The 23,216-nt window shown below is 39.1% G+C and overlaps 1 protein-coding gene across 5 annotated transcripts in view; it reads right to left on the bottom strand.

The window, feature by feature from the left end:
- Window positions 1-1,258: 1,258 nt before the first annotated feature.
- EXT2 (exostosin glycosyltransferase 2) overlaps window positions 1,259-23,216 on the bottom strand; it is a 73,218-nt gene continuing 51,260 nt past the window's right edge. For all 5 annotated transcript variants that reach the window (XM_040558130.1, XM_040558135.1, XM_040558134.1 and 2 more), the window contains exons 10-14: window positions 19,114-19,280; window positions 11,659-11,802; window positions 10,971-11,099; window positions 9,721-9,803; window positions 1,259-4,083 (exon numbers count right to left, since the gene is read on the bottom strand). In XM_040558130.1, the coding sequence (XP_040414064.1) occupies window positions 3,945-4,083; window positions 9,721-9,803; window positions 10,971-11,099; window positions 11,659-11,802; window positions 19,114-19,280 (662 nt within the window). In that variant the 3' untranslated portion in view covers window positions 1,259-3,944. The remainder of the gene's footprint in view (window positions 4,084-9,720; window positions 9,804-10,970; window positions 11,100-11,658; window positions 11,803-19,113; window positions 19,281-23,216) is intronic.

The following is a 23,216-nucleotide window of genomic DNA, read 5'->3' as shown; positions in this document are numbered from 1 at the left end:
CATTTCTCTAGTTTTTATTCTGCTCAACTGTTCAAGAACAGCCTGAAGTTAGCAAGTGGACCAGCTCAGTTTCTAGTAGTCATCTAAGATGACTTTGAGAAATATTTTTTTGCTTTAAGTACATGGAGGAAATGCTCCATGATTGCAAGAACCCCCTGTACAGAACATTTGGAGCTACATATTAGTTTATAAACATACTTTGCAGCAGTCTTAGCGAAAATTCAACATGCAACTCTTTAGGAATGATGAAAAAAATCATACTTGCTCTGTCTTATCTCTCAGTAAGGCATTTAAAATCCATTTTCTCATCAGCACTGTCAGTTTGTTTTTCTTTCCTGTGTTGTGCTGTGGTGGTGTTGTGGCAGTAGCGTCCATGTGAAAGGGATGGACAGGAGATTTCTGCAGTACAAATTAACCCTTCTGAGATCTTTCCTGATGCAAAGATGCTTCACCTGTGGTAAGTACGCAGGGTGCCAGACACTCGTTATGGAGCTTTCAGCATAGGGAAGAACTAGTTTCTGCAGTAAAGCGTATTTGAACTGCACAAGCAGAAGTAAGATGGGCATTCAAGGGCAGGAGCTGGAGATGGCAAGAGAAAGTAATTCCTAATGTTAGGGCTCGAACTGGCATCCCCTGAAATGAGCCAGTGGGCCTGTGAGGAAGGGAAGAGTCACCACACTGCAGGGGGGAGTTGGTGATGCTAAAAATGTATATCCTTATGACTTACCATGACTGGCGGCGCACACACTATGGTACATCATACCCCATAAAGCAGCAAGGTGTGTCCTTCACAGGCCCTTTTGCAGCATGCTTGGTAGGGATTGTGCTGGAACAAAGAGCTGCTACCACACCGAATTCCACCGTTGATGATTCAGCCAAAGCTCTTTTCTCAAAAACACAATTTTTCAACATTGGCTGTCTCTCTTCACAAAAAAAGAAAGGATCTGCTCCCTGTTTCTTCAAGATAAATGCCACTGTCTAATCTTGGTAGAAAGTTAGAGCAACAACTACTTACTTGAAAAAGGTGAGTGGGATGAATTCATGCAGAGCAAACTTCCACTTCAAAGACAACCATCTCACTCTGCTTACAGGCAAGATAAAATATTGACAGGTCCTGCTAAAGTACATTGTGGATATTCAAGTTTAACAGAGATTTATGTAGCAAAACAGCCTGTCATTGCAATTCTCCTTGTAAATGCAGTCGTGTTTCCTGATGTATACCAACGCAGCTCAGAAAGTGAAATACAAGAAATGCTCCTTGGATTTACCTTTTAATATACCAATATTAAACTCTTTTGATAACATATATACAATGAAAAGTTAACAACAATCTTAATTTAACGACTGACAACAAAACCATTCCAAATCAGTCATACAGGTACATCCTACCTTTACAGGTTTTGAACCAACAAAACCAAAACAAATATAAATGTAGTGGGGAAGTAGGCCATTTTACTTTTTTTTTTTTTTTTTTAACCAGTCGATTGCCCATTTTTCTCTATGGCACACAGAAAAATTACCATTTAAGTGAGACAGACCTATAAAAGCAACTGTAAAGTGCTAAAAGACAAAACATGACTGATACAGGTCACTTGGCATTTTGAGGAAGGGGAGCCCACTCAGACACTCTGGGATGCAGACACAAGGACCTGTTGCCTTTTACTGACTTGAGACCATAGAGCAGTTTAGGAGGGTTGGTTAAGTTGCCCCCACCTGAAAATAATCCACCAACTATTTGAAATCCTCCATGTCTTTTAAGACGCTGTGCAAAACATGGATTTCTGGCTTTACTGAGAAAGAAGCAAGAAATCACAGCAGCTTCACAACTTTGTGTAAGGAAGATGCTACAACTCAGTTATATTGCCAAGCTGAGATCAGCCCCAAAAGAAAGGCTAAAATTCAAGTGACCACTACACTTTCACAGCCACCCTTTTAAAGTAAACTTTTTAGAATAAATATGCTGAGCTTCTCTTGATGCTCAAGCACCAGGGCATAAAGCAACCGAAAGATTCAGAAGATTCATGTGAATGAACATACGATACTGCGAAGGAGAAATAGCAAGCAACAAACCTTCCTCAATCTTGTGATACCCACTGTGCTGAAGCAGTTTTTGTCACTGCAAAAGCTGTCCTCCTAGCTCCCTTACACCCCCTCCCACAGCAAATTCGGAATGAAACAAAGACTACAGTGAAAAGCATTTACTAGTAATTAAACTTTCCCAGAGTTTCGGACGATACAGTTTACAGGCACATCCCAGGGGAGTTATGAAGCGAAGCATCCCCTCAGAGCTATTGTTCCAATATGATTTTCATTCACAGCACATCCACTGCGTTGGGCAATAAGATAAGTCTTAGTGGGGGTGAGACAAATAGGAGCAGATGTTTCCTGTTTCTAGCCTGACTTTCATTTGGTTTCTGTCATTGCTGCCTATCCAGCTTAGGAGAGGGGGTGAACTGTGATGCCTAACACTTGTCCTATTGTTTGGGGTTTGGCAAAATCTGAGGAATAAGGCTGCTCATAGTAGAACAGAAAAACAGCCCTTCGAGTAGGATATCCCTGTAACTGGCAGCAACGGAGGTTTCAAAAGACAGCCAAATCACCCTTATCTGGTAACAGACGTTTTATCAGCGGAGCTGAAAGAGAGATTCTTTTCTCAGCCCAACGTGGTATCGTCTTTAATATCAAAGGACAAGAGGTAACGGTCCAAGCAATTTTATTTCTATCTTTGCTGCATTTAATTTTCTAATTCAGGTTAATTTCAGTATTGAGAAACAATTCCAATGCTTTTAAGAAATGTAAAGCTTCTCCAAAAGCTTTCCTAAGCAGCATGTTTCAGTGGCAGCCTGTAGCAATGGGTTCCTTAGTTAAATTACAAGCTAAGACCCAGCAGTTTTTCCAACAGTAATTTACAGGAGTTTGCAAGTGTGTGTTAGTGTCTTGTGTGTACACATACCCCTGCACATCAAAGCTTTAACTGGGAGTTTCTGTAAATTGAAGGTTTTTACAAGTCAGTACTACAACACACTGCTTGCTGAAGAGGATTCAGATGTTAAAACTTGACTTCATAGCTGCTGTTCCAATGTATGGCTACGATGTAGAATTGTTACCTGGCTGTTCTGTTTTGCTAATGAAAAGCAAACATGAAAGATACTTCTCTGTGTAATACTCATTTTAACACAGTCCTGGTCTCTTGCATGGACATAGCAGAAAACCTGAGATTTATCCAGAAAGAAGGGCTGCAGCATTTGGAGCTGTATCCTGCAGGTCTCTCTGCATTAAAAAGACCATCCTCCCAGCTACTGTTTGTCTCAATTCACGTAAAAAATAAGTAACACAAAATGTTTTGCCCTTTAAACCATGTGATAAACACAGATTTTTGTTGTCGATGTTGTAAAAAAAAACAACAAACAAACAACTAAACTAAACATTTGTCCCACTATGCAGAAAAACAGGTTTGGTATTCAATTAAGCCCGCAATTAAGCTCAAAAGTTGTAGGCCCACCTATGGCCCAGGAAATAAGCTCCTCCCAAAAGAGAGCACCTATACATTCCAGGCAGCTGTTTCAAATGTACGGATGCTTAGGAATCAGAGGACTGCAGCACATTCGATAGAAGAGGTCACTCATGCCACAGACAGCGAGATTCAGTTTTATTCTCCCAGGTGCACAGCCTCCTTTGGAGAAAAGTGTCTGACATTTCTGGTAGGACCCATGAATATATTCAATCCTCTGTGAGCAACAGAGAGTTAGTTGTTCAGCTTTCCATTCCACCTTTGTGCAATATAAAAGTAAGACAATACACTAAAATACAACATTAATTCCCGTTTCCCTTGGGTGTAACCCACTCTAGCATGTTTTTTTTTTTTTTTTCTTCAGGGCCTTATATTCCTCTTAGCACCTTTTCCACCGGTGTTTTCAGCACTCAGGTTTGTGTCACAGCTGCCGTTACAAGCTGCCGATATTGGGAAAGCTCTTCAGTTTCTCAGGAAAGTCATCTTTGTACAGGACGGGGTCGGCACGGTGCTCCACCACTTTCAGAGGCATGGTCCCAAAGACAGAGGCAAACTTATTGATGCATTCAGATCTGGTGAAAGGGAAAGCAGTGTGATTAAGAACCACAATAACTGGGCTAGCTACCACCTCCCACACCAACATAACTGGTAGGAAAACAACACAGTAACCTTCCCTCGTGTGCTTGGAGGTATTTCAGCCATGCTGGCCACTACTAAATAAAAAGAGAGCCTCATTGCAGAGAGAACTGAAAAGAAGCTGGTGTTCTTTGATTTATCCGTTTAATCACAGAGAAGAGCAAGGGGATGCCGGCAGCAGCACATGTGCACATGGAGGTCAAAGCTTCTCCCCTCCCTCCCCCTAGAATTCCAGTCATTCTTAAAGCGATGTACATGCTGTAAACCAGAACAGATTAACTGCCAACATGTCTCTTAAAGGGCCGCTCTTGGGTCAGTTTGGCTCATAACGACAGCTCTGCAAAATACAAGCCTTTGTGAAAGTGAAGTTCTACAAAAAGTCTCTTTTTTTTTTTCCAGACTTCTTCAGAAGCTCTGCCTTTTCACACAAAAATAAACATGCCTTAACGTATAGGTAGCACTGATTATACTGTAAGTTAGCGGTGAAGCTGAATAAAAAAACTACAAAACAAAACCATCTAGCTTATTTTCCTTGTCTAAATAAAGAGGTACTGAGCAGCAAGGCATCCCATTAGCATAAAGATTAGACCACTGATGATTCTTTCAGTTTTAATAATCCCAGGTGTCAGCAACGCTGTGGAAGGGAGCAGCCTTGTGCTTCAAAAAGTAAGCAAGCAGATGTTTAACCTTCCAGTGCTCCTTTAACTCTTTCACTGAAAGACATGCTACCTGTGGAAGCAAGGCAAGCAAAACGTGCCTAATCTCACCCTGGTCAGCACTCAGCTCACAATAGCTCCCTACTTTATAATGCAGCTCTTAAAAATTTCAGATGCCGAGAATCATGATGACAGTCCCTAAGACACAACACACCAGAGACAGGTAAAAGCAAAAGGATCACATTTCTTTCACTGTTTAGAAACGAAAAGAGAAAACAAAAAAGAGATGAGTGCTTTGACTCGGCTAGAGAGGCTGCCGTGCTGCAGGCGGTCCCGGAGCAGGTCTCTTGCCCCGCAACCACTGCACTCCCTTCCCGACCCCTTCGAAGGGTTAGGGGGTCACTACGGCTCCAGGATAATTTTCCTGAACAGACCCAGTCAATCACACCAACTGAGTGTGACAGTTTTGTGATGGGGACTGCTCAACGCTGGCCCAAACACTCGTTTGAAGTAGATGGGACAGCAAAACTGGTTTTCAAAATTAATTCCTCAGCCTCTCAGCATCCTATGGCTCCCTCCTTAACTGGAGTAAATGACTGAAAAACGCAGAGCCCAAGCTGTAGAATGGTACATCTCTACATTGCTGTTTCAAGTTATAATGGTCATATTTCAAGCCCTTTCCTGGCCTGAGAAGAGAGTCAGAAAATGACCTCATGGGCAATATTTGAATAAAATGTTTAATAAAGGTAAATGCAGAGATTTGGCTTTCTGCTGCCTTCTCATCTTCTCAAACCTCTTCCCACCCTACGCCTGTATCTTTGCACTAGGAAACAAATGAAGTGGAACTCAAGGAGCAAGAGGAAACTGTGCAGGACAAAACAGCCCCCTGAACTGGCACAGGGCCTCCGATTTAGCCCAGGCCTGGAGTAGCCAAGGAGCTACCAGTCAGGGCTGAAGCGAGCAGACAAGCAGCCAAAAGACTACAGTAACACAGACAGCAGAAACTGAGCGCTGAGCAGGCACACTAAGCAGTTCCTGTTGTCTCTGTAAGATGCCCACCACGAGATAACTTAAAGACATCTCAGGTGAGGTCAGACACCCAAATCATCTGTCGCTTCTCAGGAAGACAGCAACCTGCACACCACGCTGTCAGTGCTGGAGAAGCCTGATGGCAGGAGAAGCACAAACCTCGCAGGCCTGGAGGTAGATGCATATGTGAGAAGCCTGCCCAGCTGCTGTCCCACACTGGTTTCTGGAATACAAGGCCTTTTGCTTCTCCTCCACCGCTTCAAATCCTGCCTCTGCCAGTAATGACTGAAAGGCATTGTAACGTAACAGCTGCTGGGCTGCCTGTGCGAAATGAATTAGTTATCTCAGCCTGCTGCCCGAACCCAGCAGCACCTCAGAGCAAAAGACCAAGCTGGATGGAGAGAGGAGACAACTGACCTCCTCCCTCCACAAGCTATACTGCTAAACCAAAGACGAGGTCTCAGGAGAAAATATCAAGATGGGATCCCTCTACGGCCAAACTTATTCTGGTGGTAAAACCATTCAAGAATACCAACCAGTACAATATCTTTAACCATCAACAAACCACTTTGTTGTTAAAGAAATGATAACATGAAAAAATGGAAAAAAAGCATGTTCTAAGCATTCTGGCTGAATTGGAAAAGTTAGTCCTCAGGAAACATCAAATTCAAATATCAGAAGCAGCTTTTTTGGATGAAAGAAATGTCACAGACAAACCACAAAGTGTGTTCGAAGGAAAGCTGCCTCTTTCCAAAAATTTCATCTCCTGCACTGAACTAAATCACTCAAACGCTAAAGCATTTGCCACTTTTGGACCACATAAAACAGAAGGGACATCCAGCACATTAAACATGCAGAGGTAGGAAGCCAAGAAAAGAAAACATGTCGTCTTATACGAAGGGTAGGTGTTTTTCTTCGTTGTGTTGATATTTTGCAAATTCATACTGAGAGAGGCATCTTTGCTTCCCTGAATTATTCATTTTTTCCTTGCCCTGCTGACAACATGCAGTTGTGCTCAACAAGGAATTAAGATGGTGTGAACTGAGAAACTGGGAGCCCCGTTGCCCCTGACAGGCTGGATCAGCCTTGTCCCTGTTAAGGCCTCTCAATCAGCTTCCTCTCCCTTAAAATATTTTCAGGGAGGGTAACCCTGCACCTACAGCCTTTGGTCAACCATTACCTGGTCAGTTTGCCTCTTAAGGGAAAGTCTTCCTATTTTGACTTGAACAAATATTTACATGCCCTAAATAAGATGCTGTGTTAGTGTAGCTGCAGAAGCGGCTCAGCCTCTTGCTACATTTAGTGTATAGACAGTTGCCCTCTAGGCTGCATTTTATAAAGTTCTCAATTTTTTGAGAGCCAGATGCAAAGTTGCTAAAGGCAGAAAACTTGTTGCTACTTAAACAACACCTGTAAATACATGGATTATGAGATCCTTCTAAAGTTTTTTCTGCAATCTGATGTAAAGGCTAACCTAGGGCAAGAAGGAGATTCTTGGTTCAAAGCTTTCTTTGGTTAATGTATTTTAATGACGGAGCTCGCTAACCCCGAGGACTGAAGTCTTTTATTTATCTTGGAAAAATTGCACAGCAGGACAAATAGCAATGTTGGCTTTCCCATGATTGGCTGTAAATATCTTCACTATTGGTCAAAAAAATAATCCCTTAATAAGAGATAGAATTCAACTGTACCACTGCACCATCTTTCCATTGTCTCTGCTGAGTGTCAAAATGCTGAAGGTAGGTAATAGTTGAGTGGTAGATAATCAAAGGAAGTGGGATGAGAAGGTATTAGGTGTAGCATGTAGTCTCAGTATTATATTATTAATCTTCAAAATGAAGCCTTAATACAACTGACCTGTACACATCCACAGTTTTCCCTCCTGCACCCAGACTCCATTGCAGTATTTACAACTTTGTCTGGATACAAAAAAGTATGTGGATTTACAGTCTACGTAACATTTCTTGTACCTCAGTTACGTCCACTGTTAGAAATTACAGAGGAGAAGCAAAGCAACAGTTTAAACGTGTTCTCAATAAACTGTCAATGATACTTTACTTTGAGGATACAAGAATTGCTGGAGACACGGAAACATGACCTTTACCCTGCATCATAATGCACTCTGGAGCAAAGACCACTTTTTCATCTTCTGTTTTTACAGTGCTAACCTTAATGAGAACCTAGTTCATGACTGAAATTCCTATGTGTTGTTGTAATGCTGCTGGTACGATCATAGGAAAGCTCGACTGGGTTCAGGGAGCCCATCCTGTAAGCCAGTGCTGAACTGCTAGATAAACAACATCCTCCTGGGCTTCCTTCAGCTAACATTTAAGATCCACAGAGCTTCCAGCCCCTTCCTTAAGAAGTTTTCTGCAGAGAAATTTTTACCATCTTCATGGGGTACATTTTTACATCCAACCATCCAAGTGGTTTTTTTTGTTTTGTTTTGTTTTTAAATCTAGCATCATTATACATCCAGTTCAAACACTTTGTCACTGACCTTGGTGGTTACGCTCTTCAATGCCCGGCATGATGCTCAGTTAAAAATCAACCAGACAAACCATGTATTTGTGTGTATTGTTTAATGTGTCTACACATCAAACAGATAGATCTATATACTCTTTTTACTAATAAGCCCCTGGACACATTTCAATACATAAATACCCTTTTTGTAGCAAAAGGCCAGTAGACAAATACAATACTTTAAATTTGCTGAGTAGTGCAGAGATGGAGAGAAAAAAAAGCTCATTGGTAAGACAACTATGTTAATTGGTAAGATATCCATGTTATTTCTCTCAGTTCAAAATTAAAACAGTCTATTTTAAATGCACAGCAGGCTTGTTTTTATCTTGTCACCTCTTCTGCTGGTGTATTCCAGCACTATGGAAGCTACCTTTGCTTACCTACCCCATCAATTCTATGGCTTCAAATGATTTTTCCCATAGATTGCAGGGGAGATGCTACAGCCCAAGAAGCCTAAGGGGAAACGCCTTTGTTGGTCCTAGGTTAATTTCAGCTAATAATTACTATGTACGTTTATTCTCAGGGTTCTCAAATAAGGGTTTCCAACAGCTTTGTCAAAGTGAGCAAACTTTCCCTTACTTTATGTATTCAGAAGCCAAGGAAGAAGGAAGCTTAGTGCTTGGTCAAGGTTAGGAAGCTATTTTACTGTAAAGCAGGGAATTAAAACACTTTTGGTTAACCGACTTTCAGTATTTCACTAAACTCTGTCTTTGCCAATACATACTTCATTTCAAAATTAATTTCTCAAAAAAATATTGCTGCCGTTATTAGAAAGTGCCACAAGCAATTGTGCAGGCAAATGCCCTTTAGTAATGGAAACCAAGTGATTCAGAATGACAATGTACAAACATCAATTCAACTAGCATTATTAATATCCTTATTAGTCAATCAGTCTTTGGTAAGCTAACAACTGTCTGGACTAAAAAAAAAATAAATCTCATATGCATTACAGTTGAAGTTCCATGATAAAACAGAAATGTGGCATTATTAAAAACAATGCCAACAATCTGAATTTCATACACGTCCCATGCACTTTACAGTAAAATCTGCTAAAAATGGTACCCTTCTAAAGTCCTTTCTTGTAGTAGTCCACCTTTCATTGCTACATCATCCCTTGTGGGAATGACTTATGTTGATCAAATGATCAAATCCATGAGACATTTTTTCAAAATTAGTGTTTTACAGAAATACAATCACTTACATTTAAATGAGCATTTTCATTCATGAGCATTTAAAAAAAATGAGCATTTCATTTTATTAGCATTTATATCTAAGTGAACATTTTGATCCTAATTTAATGAGACACAGAATAAAATTCTAGCACTCAGAAAAAGGCAATCAGAGAAATAAAGGGTGGTCACTCACCTTTCTACCATGTGTGTCTGGTCCAGTGATAACCCATCGATTGCTGTGCATTCTGGACATTTGAACTTCTTTCGTGGGGTCACCTGCACAAAGGCACGCCAGATACCATCAAATATCAACAGAAGGGACATTAATCTCCTTGCACAGAGAGCAGCACAATACCTCTGAACATGCCTGCAGTGTAAACTGAGCTGTCTCACCAAGGGGGGGGTGTGGGGGGGTTGTTTAAAAAAAAAAAAAAGACTCCATTCCTCCATTCAGTTCCATCTGGCCGGGCTGACTGCAAAATTCACAGGGGCCCAATAAAAACGGCTTGGAGGGGTTTTTCCTTCTGTAACTGAAAAGAAGTGGCGATGACAAGCTCCTTAATTCCTGTTTAATGACTGTTTTCTCACTGCCAAGGTCCCTGTATAAACACCATTTGTTCTTGCAGCCATAACAGCGATGAAATATAGCTTCCCATACTTCACCGTAACGTTAATCCAACAGGCGCTCTTTTGCTCACTCCAGTTAATAGCTGACTGGCAAACTGCAAGGCTCTCCGAATTGCACAGAGGTGCCAAATTACTCTGCCTGTGCCCTCATACAGCTCAAAACCTTTTTCAGCAAAAACACACACTTTATCTTCTAAAGACTTTTTTAGGAAGTGCAGCCACCAGTCCCAGTAAATGATGATGGACAGATGGGAAAGTGGACCCTGCTAATTGAAGTAACGCCTGGTGGCCTCTAAATCTCATTCCAAGTTGACACATTTTGAAATGAATGTACAGAGTGAATGTCCAGACTTGAAAACGTGTCGAAACATGTCAGGAAATTAATTCAGGGATAAAAAGTTCATTTAAAGCTGATCTTGCAATTAACATTCTTGCAATTAACATTCCTATAAATCAGCTGTTGCCAGTCCACGACACAGAGAGCTGTAGACAGTTGGCTATTTCTTTCCTTTAGTCATCTCAAATAGCTAAAATACATGTATGTTGGTGTAGCTATCATTTAAATTACCTTCTGCATACTTCATCTAGTTGTTTAAAATAACCACCAGAAGCAAATGGCATAAAACAATTCTGTGTTCCTAGTTAGCATAGAAGTTTTACTAAAAAAGGGACTTGCTACTATGGAAGAAGGAGACACCATACCGGAGGTAAATGCGAGAAGAGAGAAGATTAAGTAATATATTCAAGACTACTGAATTTACATGAACATGTAAATGTTTTTAAACTTTGTAAAGCTAAACAGCAGAGAAGTCCTACCTTAATGACCGATTTGCCAGTGACATTTGCCACTAGGAAATTCATGGCAATATCTTCACAGTTCATATGAGCATCCACCCAATTCTTGATGTCTCCAGGCATTTTGTACGTGTAAAGATAGTTGAAATACTGCATGACAGATGGAGAAGAAGAGAAGATAATTTTTAAATAGAGATGTAGTAACTTTAAGACTCTAAATGTTTCAGTCACTGAACAGCAGGCAGCTAAGGATGGATTACAGGCCAACTGACACTGCCTTCAAACAAGGTCTGCTCTAACAGACAAGAGAATCATTTTTGGGTGCTTAAGTGCAAAATTATTCCACTCCTGACCAGCACACAGATTTTACAATTGTTGTGGGTTTTGTCTGTTTGTTTCTTACATGCCTAGCTACATAGCCACATTAATTGCAAAATACACTATGAACTTAGTGGTCATGCAAACTGACAAGAGTTCTTCTGTAAGTTCCTGAAGGTAACAGTTATTTTACAGTTGTGGAGAGATCAGTTGTTTCCGCAGCATCAGAAAGAAAGAAGCTTAGGGAAAGTTTGCAGTTAGCTCTCAGATTGTTGTAGAAAATTATGGCACCACAAAACACTCACAGAATGACAAAAACACATAAAGCTCCTAAAGAGAGTCGTTCATGATGTATACTAGTCGTATACCACAAGCTGTATATTACAGATACCTTGTGATAAAATGCAGCCCCAGTGAGCACCATTGAGACTTCATTGGTCCATTCTGATTCGTATTTCCATTTGTTCATCTCATGGTCCCAGAGATGCAGGCGACCTGGATATCCAACCAACCTGTCTGGGAACTCACGCCAAACCTGAAGAGAACGAGACATGTCATTGTGCTAACCAGGCTTGCACTCCAAGCAAACAAATGTGCGCAGATGCAACATCTGCTTTGGGAAGGCAGTGGGGTAAAGACCATTTCAATCCTCATTAAGTCCTAATTTCTGAAATCAGTGGCTGCCTTGAAGAGGTATGAAAAAACCCAAGCTTGCTTTGGAAGGACCCTACAGCTCAAGGATGCCACATTCCAGAGTAAACAGCCACTGAGCCATACTAACTTCCTTCTTGAGGAGAAATATAACTGACTATTCAAGAAGATTTTAATGCTAATTAAAACAAAGCACGTTTAAAATGCAACTTCTGATGTTAACTTCAGTAGATATGGCTACAACCTACTTTCACAGCTGGCTTTGGACCTAACCAACCTGCTTCTTTTGATAGAAATAGGCTTAAAACAGGCTTATATTTTAATATTTCTGGTATTCTTTAGTGGGTGCTTGTATGGATCTACTGCTACATGGAAGGCCTCTTTGCCCTTGACTTGTTCCAGACAGCTGGATGCAATCAAGATACCATCCTTGTCACTCCATACATTATTTTGTAGCTGACTACAGGATCAAACACAGTAGACAAGAACAAGGAGAAGGGCATCATTAACACAACCTCAGTCCTCCACACTGCTGGCCACATTAAATAATGGACAATTTTTGCATTAGGAAAAAATGGAGAACGGATTATAATTATTAAAAGGGGTCTGGATGCTATTTGCTTGCTAAATACACCACATGCCTTTAACTGATCAATAATGAAGTTAGTATTTATCTATTTTATTTGAAAATTCAGAATTTATCCTTTATTTTGATTCAAATAACTGCTAGATTTGTTGGAAAACTAAGTCTTGACTCTGACGCACAATGTTAAGTCACAAGAGTTCCTGTTTCAGATTGGTAGTTTATAAACAAACACATACCCAAATTTCATTGTGTATGCATGATCAACAGCAGCAAAATATCCCCAAGGGGCAATTCACAAGCAAACCTTTTCTTCCCTGAACAAAAAGGAAAGGAACCCTACAGCTGAATTTGCAGTATAGAAGGTGTTATCTGTAATTCCACGACACAGCGAACCTCACTTTGCCAGCAGTTTGCTTAGGGCATCTTCCACGTGCCAGCACGTTTCAGGTGGGAGGCCTGGGTTATAAGGATTCTATGCAAGTAAATGGTCAAAGTAGTATGATAAAACAATCAGCATTAATTTACTGCTTCTCTATCTACATTTCTGTGATTTTGCATTACGATATACCTTTTTTCATCTATACATCTCAACACATTTTATTGCTGTCAGTTAACATAGCTTCAAAATCCCATGATGAGAGCAGTTATTATTTCAAACGTACAGATGAGGAAGCCTGCCAAAAATCAGACAGGAAACAAGAATGGGAACCAGATCTTCTGACTCTCTGACTTGTACTTTATCCAGAAATCAATCTTTCTAGACAGTTCTAAGGTACAGGTACTTGGATAGTATTTAGACAGGACAACCATCTAACAGAGGGCTCTTAAAAGCAAAGATGATTTGGAACTCAAGAAATAGGATCCACTGAATGTGTTACAAACTGGTGTCACCGACTAATTATTAAAAAAAAACTATTGTTTTCAAGACAAGCTAGTGAGAGATTTGAGATACCTATTTTGACACAATGTCAAAAACACTAATGAAGGACAAAAGGGCAAAGGCATAGCCACTCCCAAAATTTGATTCCTCACTATCTGGGACTCTAAAAGTAATGATTTTTTACATATATATATATATATATATATATATATATATATATTTTACTATTAAAATGCCCAATTCCCAGCTGTTGGAATGCACCACCACCTGAGCTACTGAGGCTCAGCAAAGAATTTGACAGAACAGTATGGATCTGTATCATACTGGGCTAAGAATTCTTGTAAAGGGAACAACATGCATATTAAATGCAGCTGAAGGAAAGATTAAACTCAGCTACTGCTTCCCAAGGGACTTCAGTGCCTTCAAAACACTCAACAGCAGATTCATATTCTTTCTAGTTTTTGCTCTCAGTGTCATCTTAAAGAGTCCAAACAAAATAAAAGCTAACTACAATGCATTTTACTAATACAGATTTCTTTGTATCATGGTAAAGCTCAACACTACTCTGATTCTGGCCTCTGAAAATTGTCAGTTTACTGCATCTAAAAAATAACTTAGTTGTATTAAACAAAGATCCCTTTTAAAAGTAATGCTATCGAAGTCAGTGGAAAAGCTTGGCTTCTTCTTACCGCTCATCACTAGCTCATTCAATGGTAACTCCGGGAAAGGCTCCAAATAGCTGCATCCAGCTCATTGCCCAAATCCATACAAATGTTTTGTGCCAAAATTATTATGTACAGCTACTGCTTATAAGGAAGCTTTCAGAATAGAAATTGTGGTAATGATTCTTATACTACTCTCTATTTTGTACTACAGTCCATTTTCTTGTTTGATGGCTGCCTGTAATTTATTAGTCTGTTAGGAATACATTCCATCTTAGACAGTGATCTTATTAGCTTTCACAGACTAAAGAAGGACGGCCTGAGTTAATACTGCTAAGGGACACATCCAGGGAAAAACATATTGCCAAGTGAAGAGGAGGTATGCTTCTTTGCAGACAATGCTATTCCAATGACTCTGCTAGACAACACTGAATATAAATATTTTGGACAAACGATCTCCCAGATGAAAAGTCAGATAAAAGCTCTGACTCGGCAGCTTTACTAAAAATCTTTTGAAAGACACCAAGAGAAAATGATGATTTTTATTTTCAAGTCGAATTCCCCAAGCAACATAGAGATTCAGCCTAGCTAAAACAGCCTTCACCCTCACTTGCCTACAGTCTCTCTACTTCCTAATCTGAACTATTCTGCCCTAGTTCTCTATACCATCAAAACAGCTACATGTAGCCAAAAGGAAGGAGAAGTGCTTCATTCTCCAGAATATACTCCAATACTTATGCATAAAATGTATTAGATTATATTAGCAGTTACATGCAACTTCAGGAACTAATTGAAATTTAAAAAAATTCTAGTCGTATAAACTGAAAAACAACCAGTGTTTCCAAAGCTACAATGGCAGTATCATAAGAATGAAACACTGACCATCATCTACAAATTAAAGAAAATGCAGTCAATCAGCATTTCTTCTCTCCTCCCAGAGCCCCTTCCACTCTCAGTTCTCTCTCAGTCCTCAAAGGGATAGCTTATGCTATTATTAAAAAAAAAGCAGAATGTAAACACAAAGTTCATTAAAAAATAAGTGATGTTTCACACGCACATAATCTGTAAAATAACTTTTCAATTTGAAAAAATTTGAATGTGGCCAACAGTTACCCATGGACATCTTATTTTGGTATATTACCCCTCTTACAAGGGAATCCGAAAAATTCATTTTTAATAGTCAAAATGGGTATGCAAAAAATGTTCTAAAGAAGGCTAAGTTTTACGATGATTTTAGCTTGGTGGAATAAATACGTGATTCAGAGAGGTGTTATTGTGTGGGTTTTTTTAAAAAAACTTTTAAAGAATGCCAAAGCAATGAAGCACTGAAAAACAGAGCTCTGAGACAGATAAGACCACCATCTACTAGCAGTAGGTGAGAAGTTTCCAACAGAAAAAATAAACTTAGCAAGGCACCAAACTATTTTGTCTACAAAGAACACACACTCAAAGCAACGATCCCAATTTGGATTATTTTTAATGTTGCTGTAATACTTTGTAAGGACAAAGTGCTGTGTAAGTACTTTACAAGAAATCTTCATGAACTTCATACTTAGAGTTATCCCCGCTTTTCAGATTGATAGAAATGCTAGCAATCTGCCCTGAGACCAGCAGAGCCTCAGAGGTGGGAATACGAGAATGCATGCCCTCAGCCTCTCATTCAAACACCAAACTCTTTGGAAGCAGCCAATGGTTCTGCTTAAATTTTTTAAGATTATGATATTCTAAATACTCGCTCCTTTTCTTGCTCTCTGATATTCCCTCTGTGAACAACAACGATTGGTAAGTGGGAAAAGTTGTCTAGCCCTAGCAGTTTACTTCCAGGGCCTCAAGTCATGCCTGTGATTTCACCATGTAATTTACAGAAATAGTCTTTTTTTCAAGTCAGAATGTCACAGGCATTCTTATGCTACCTTAATGCAGCAGCACACAGGGACTATTTTTCTGCTTGCTCCAATAGATTTACGCAACACAATAAATCACCGTACCATAATAGCTCACTTTTAACAAGTAAAAAATGTCTGACACTTTGAGTGTTACTATAATTTTTTATGGTTGAAAGTGTACTGAGATCAAAGTTTTCAGTTTTTTTTTAGGCTTGCTCTATACATTCAGACAAGTCTGTGACAGAGGAGATTTTGCCACATGTTTAAATGTAAAGTCTCAAGGATGTCAGGAGGAGAAAAGAAAATTACCGAATGTCACGTTTTCAACCCTTCTTATGACCAAAGCAGAAACAGACGTACTTTTAAAAGAAAAACTTTCTAGTAACATTATATTCTGCTACTGTTCCCTCTGGATTCCCCTGCAAATGAGTCAAGAGTTTGAGAGATACTTTTCTGGTAACACACATAAACAGATAAATAAATTATCACAGGCTGAGGACAATTTAAACATCTGGGAGCCAGCTCAGGCCTGTCAAGCAAGTCACAGACACTCAGGGACAGGAAAGATCAATCTTCAACCCCTGATTTCTGTGCCAGAGAGTAGGAACTACATCACTCACCCTCCTTAAGAGAAAAAACATATATTTATAAAATAATTCGCTGTGCTTCTGTACTCGAAGACATTTTTACTCATTTATTTTACAAATTTAAAAAAAGCAATCTGAGAATATAAGGGTTCAAATGACCCATGGGTTTGTCTCAACTATCTGCTCAGTAAGGCATTTTAGTTTTCCATCTATGCGGCTGTGTACTAAGCTGGATTCTCAGAATCAACGAGGAGTAGGATTTATAATCGCAAAGAACTGCAAAAGCCATAGGTTTTAGTCTGCCAGACAAAACAATTCCACGTCCAAACGGTTACATGCACACACTGAATGTAAGGGCCGTTACTCGGGTAGCCCCTGCCACTGGCGCATGCGGCCCACAGAAGGCCGACAAACCAGGCAGCACAGGCCAGCAGCCAGACCTGGGGATGCAGCTTTGCAAGTCCCAACCACCACCTGGTCTCAGCTTTTTTTCAAGAGGATGACGCTTTCCTGAGCAACTAGTCTCAATATACATGAAGGTAGAGATGCTCTCAACTGTGGGTGTTTAAGTTAATGCTTCAGACACATGAGCATCGCAGTTCTATTCTCACAACTTCTGGCTGACAGATCTGACACCCAACTGCAGCACGGCAGTTTGAACCTCTGCTTCGAAGCCCTCCAAGCCTGCTTTGCCAGTAGCAGAGATTCATTTGGAACTACTTACACAGTCACTTACATTTACTTGAGCCAGCTCTATGAAAATCTAACTGGAAATGGAGCCAAAATTTACACTGCATGCACGTTATGGATTTACTATTTTTCATCGCATCAGTTCACCCTCAAAACCAGTAGTTAGAAGCACCAACACAGACAAAAGTCGGCTTGCAGAACTGCCAACATTTCATTGCTCTGCTGCTGTAATACAGTGCTTAAAGCACTCAATGCAGTCACCATGGTATAGAAAAGAGGCATATGTGACCACAAAAAAAAAAATCACCTTCCTTCGGTTGTCTTCTCTTCACTCTGTTGTTCACAATCCATGTACTAACCTGTTACTCTTAACCTGGCAAGGCAAATATTTACTTTCTAGATATACACATGATAGGTTAAACCTCTGTCTCCAGTACTTAACCTCTTTGTTATGGCATCAGTATATCTACATTACCACATGTAACTTCTTGAGGCCAAAAATTTGTTGCTTGCTAAGAGTCTCTTTGACTTGAGAGGGAGAAAGAGACATATTTTACCACATATGTATTCGGACTAAATAAATACTTCCAAAATCTTTCAAAAAACATCATCTTGTGTTAGCAACTGCACTTGAGTATTAAAAATGATACAACTATCATATTTAGTTTGCTTTCTGGCCTTTTGAATAGTAATTTTCATTATTTCACTCAATTTAGATAACAGTTTTGTTCTAGCTCTCGTGTAAGAAGCCTAGTGTTGTTTTGTCCTTGATACTGCAGGTACAGGTGTGAATAAATGATTCACACCTTTCTTAAATCTACTCTTACATTTTGTAAAGTTTCTGATTTATTTACACAGAGCATATGTTTGTCTTAAATACATGCACAGAACAGTAATGTCAGGTTATGGACTGTGTCATATACTCAGATACAAATGGAAGACAAAATTAACTCACTCAAGCCGAAGTTTTGGAAGGAAGACAATAGTGGCTTTAAGTGCGCTTTTGGACAAACAACTCAAATACGCCTATAAAGACCTTCACCTCTTTGTACTGCCATGGGTAACTGATTTGGACAAGCTTTCTTGTTGTTGATACCCTCATTACAACAGCAGCTGTTGAAGCTTTGCCATTTAAAGCATATGATACATGTTTCCCCTCCATGACATTCTTCAGTTCCTCTTTTCACTGCACCCCACCTTACTTTGGCATGTCCTCAGGAGGCCTCCTCTGTTCCCAGCATTTAATCTCTAAAACTTGTCTTGTCCATCAATCTGTACAGGAAGAACCTGATGGCAACATGCCCCCACCAACAGGGAAAACATTGTTCTACAGGCTAAGAGGCCAATTAAAATTTGTTACATTTCTTTTTTTTATTCTAAAAAAAATTTATTCTATGAATGCTAACAGATTAATAGTGGGACAACTAAACAAATAATTTTACTTGAAGAGAACACATCATAGCAACCAGTCCCATCAGGTGAAGAGCATGCAAAGATATGGAACTGCAATCCTTGTAATCCCTGCTTAATGAGAAGCCCTCACTGCAGAAATATCTGAAATATTAAGTTGTATAGCAATTGAGTTGTCATGTTTGGAAACCTTTTTGAAACTGATCAGATTAATCCTATTCACAGTCTCCAGACTGCTTCCATTACACATCTACACAACTGAAACTACACAACATTTTCTGGAGTCTCTTGGCATCACTCTGCCAATCATGGAAAATTTTCTGTTAGCTAGCAGTGTTTTCCATAAAGTAATGACAATCTGTAAAAATACTTTGGAAAGCATTGAACTGCCACAGTAAACAGAGATGCAACAGAGATGCACAGTGCTTCCTCCATTTCAAATACACATACAATGTCATATTGTATAAGAGGGGGAAAAAAGGCTTTTCTCTTACCTCGTAGCCAAACTGAAGTTCATCTGAGGTTAGCATAATGATATCATCATCAATAGCCAACACTGCTTCTGTTTCAATTTCATCATAGGGGAAGAAGCGGTTACTAAGTTTGTTTTCTGCAGTCCTAACAACTTTCAGTGGAACCCGAATCTTTGGCCAGAGGGAATCTAGAGCGAAATATTAGAAGAAATTTAATTCAACATGTTATTTTACTTCTGAACAAGTCTACACTTCTACCTTAGTTTCTTTTTATAATATAACCTGACTTCCACTTACTCAAAAATGTAAGCAATACGAAGACAAGAGGCAGAGAAGTTCAGTTATATTTTCATTTTTTGCTCTCTATAGAGAGCTTCACAGATAAACTATACAGCGGATAGCCTGCCCAAAACAGCAGTCTGGAATAACCACACAACAAGAATCAGTGATACTATGTTCTGATTTAGGACGCAAAACAATTTAAAAGAATTTGAAGAAATATATGATCACTGACTGCAAGTCTATGGTCATAAAGAATTTGAAAAAGATTGTCAGTTCTATTAATTGCTGAGAAAAATAAACTTTACTTTAACAATTAATGATCTAGATATACCTAACTTGTTAATCACTTAACAATCGACCATTAATAATTAAGGAGTAGATTCTATGTGAGCATATTTGAATCATTTCTTTCACCTTCAAAGTCCTAACTGATAGTAATATATTAATCTGCATAAATGCAAAAGGATGCCAGTTATACCCTACACCCTCTTTACAAGTAGAATGAAGCACTAGAGTACAGAACACAGAACAATGAAAAATCTCAATTCAGATGATGCTCTAATTAGTAACAGGAAACTGTAGATAGAAAATAGGACCCAATTCACTCTAGAATGAGGTTACATTTTCATTTCTTGCTGCGTTTAAAATGTAGCACTTTAAGTGGTACATTAACAGTTTCTGCAAGCTTTTACATATTGAAAATTTTCAAAATCATATTCTATTCCTACAAAAGGATAACTGGAGGCTTAAGTACGGAGCACCAAGCTAAAACTAACATAGCAGAACTAAGAACTGCACAGTAAACATTAAGTCTAAATGCACTCATTTAACCGTTTTCCAGCACAAAACTTAACAGCAGACATTATTACAGTTTGGTGCGTCTCTGAAGCACTAAATCAAAGTGCAGTTAAATAAATAGCAAGCATCAACTACAAATGCGTTAAGCTGATTTCTTTCAGCTTTCACAGTAAACATTTATTTAACAAGAGCTTGAAGGAAAAAAGAGCATTGTAAGATTAGTGTATTCTGAAAGATAAGGTTGTTGACACCACACAGATGAAGATGAGTTTCTTACACTGGTAAAATGAAGGGGCTGACAGATTGGTATGTAATAAGAAAAATAAGAGAGAATACACTAAATCAATTACAAAGTGACTACTAAGAGATTTTTATAAGTTGCTCTCTGTATCAAATGGAAATGTACAAGCATAGTGTGTAAGAACTGACACTGAACTGTCTGAAGCCACAGAAATTCTCATCAATGATCTGAAATAAATATAAAGCTTGGAGACATGAAAAATAGTGTGGACAACAAGGTCAAGCAGCATTCTGGACTGTTTAGTGAACTTAGGTACAGTTGAACAAAAAGCAGACCAACACAGCATTAAACAGCAGGAAAGGCAACTTTTTCTCAAAAGCAGCTACTGACAAAGATTAAGAGGTCAGAGTAGACATTGGTTCTCAGCATGCTGCTTCAGCAAAATAGATTGATGTAGGTCTTCAATATATAGATGGGTAAACAGTAAGAAATGCAGGGAAGGAAGTGGAGCGCAATTTTTTTGTATGCAGGACAGTCAGATAGATGAAAAAATACTGTTTGATTGTGGTGCTTTTTGTATGTTTCAAAGCCTGTTAGAAGATCGGAAATGATACAAGAAAGAACCATGTAAGTTACTTAAGGGAAGGAGAATGCCTTACGGTGGAACTTGGAGATCAATCTTATTGTTTAGCTTATTAGAAGAAAGAACAAAAAGTAGATTTGATCAACATATACATTTACAGGAAGAATAATGCCATATCTTCAACCAACTAGAGAAAGACATAACAAAAACACAATGACTAAAACCTGAAGCCAGGCAAATTCATAGTATAGATAATGCAGATGTCTTTAATAGTAACAGTGGTTAACCTCTGGAAGAAGACAGTAGCTGATTCTGTATATCTTGTCTTTGAACAAGACTAGGTACTTTTTACAGAAAATGCGCTCAAGTTAAGTCGAAGTCACTGGGTTGAAAAGTAATGCAATAACTGATGACTTACAGGTCAACCCAGATGATCTTACTGTCCCATCTGACTCAAAAACTATGGAGATTGTTGGCTGTTGTCAGGATGAGAATAGGAAGCTTGAATGTAAATTCCTAGGACATGGGGATTAATACAGAAATTCAGAAAACAGCACAGGGAAACAAGACCCTTGCTTCTGTGTTTTAAGAACGAAAGGAAGAAGGCAACGAGTGCCAATAAAAGTCCAAGATAAGGGAAACCCAAACCCTAAGAAATGCTTTTAGTTTGTAAACAAACAAAAAGTCAGCTTCTGGAAGTGTTCTCAGCAGAAGGATCTGAAGAATGCTGGAGTTCAGGCAAAACCAAAAGTAAACGAGTTGCAAGGGTATACAATTATGCGCACACACTTCTCATTCCATAATAATTCAGAATCAGATCTGCTCCCAAACAGGTTTGCCCTCTTTCCACTGTCACCAGGAAGACATAATTAGCACTAGAGAAGAACAAAAGCTGCCTCATTCCAACACATACAAGTAAAACTTGCTCCCAGGAGCAAGCGTCCACATCCTCATTGCCACTGGGCCTCTCAGATTTAACAACTCACATAATACTCCTAAATAAAACACAGAGCTACATGCTCCTTACAGATACCAGAGCCCAAGCACTACTTCACTGAGAAAACAAAACCCTCTTTCCAAACCACACCAAAAGTCTTCAAAACGCAATTTTTCTTGGAGCTTTAGTTTAGAAAGAAGGATTGGCATACATGGGTGGCCAAAAGAAAGGAGAAGAAATAAAACGATATTTACTGGCAATATTTTTATTTAGTTTCCTACCCTGAGGTTATTCCTGTGAGACTGAAAAAGTGACTATAAAATCTACCTTTATCTGGGTGGTCTTGTAGACCACGGCTCGTATTTGAAATGTATGCAGATTCTTGTTCAATTTTACTCACATCTTCTCCTTCTAGCAGAAAGCAAGAGACATCACCCCAAGTGACGTGATGCTACATCACTGAAGTGGTCTTTAATAACCATTAGTAGTCAGTCTGAAGGATTAAATCATGCTACTGATGGTCTCCAGTGGAAGTCAGCCAGCAGCTGGGGAGACAGAGCAAGTCACCAGGGGCCACAACAAAAGTGTTGAAGAGCCATGGATTCTAATTATAATGAAATTAGTGCGTTTTATTCTCCACATTGCTAATCAAATGCAATGTCTTTGAAATTCCCTGCCTCAACCGTAACCTGAAATGACAACTCCAGTAAGATGACACTGAATTAACTCCAAGATTTCCATCTTATTAGTCATCCTAACCTCAGGAGGCAGTAACACTGAATGAGAGAACAGTTTACTGCAAATTTGTACTACCAAGCCTACTCATTGCTTTCTCACTGGTTTACCGTACAACATGCAAGCACCATATTTGTAAGAGAGTTACAGCCACTCTACAAGGACTTACATCACAGCCTCCAAGACTGCAGACTGTTTAACATTTGCAAGCTACTTAAAGACCTTAGGCTAATTGTCTATAATAACCCAATTATAAACTGTGCATTGGTATAAAAGAATTTCAAGCAGCCTGCTAGATCCACAAGAGACTCCACTGTCACAAGTGTTTGAGGCAAGCAAAATTGCCAGAAGTATGTATGTACTTGTAAATTTGCATTTATAAATATCAACAAACTTTATAATTTATACATGCTAAGTACTTTTTTATTTGGGCTTTTCTTCAACTTGTGCCTGCTATATGTATAAAAAATGACAACAAAATAGCAATGAAGATTTTATTTCAGTACAATAATACCATAAAACAAAAATTAAAACTGAAAGCCACTAGG

This window comes from Cygnus olor, chromosome 5, assembly GCF_009769625.2.
Source record: "Cygnus olor isolate bCygOlo1 chromosome 5, bCygOlo1.pri.v2, whole genome shotgun sequence".
Classification (NCBI taxonomy): Eukaryota; Metazoa; Chordata; class Aves; order Anseriformes; family Anatidae; genus Cygnus; species Cygnus olor.
Note: the sequence above shows the minus strand (reverse complement) of the source record. Positions and strands in the feature narration are given on the sequence as shown.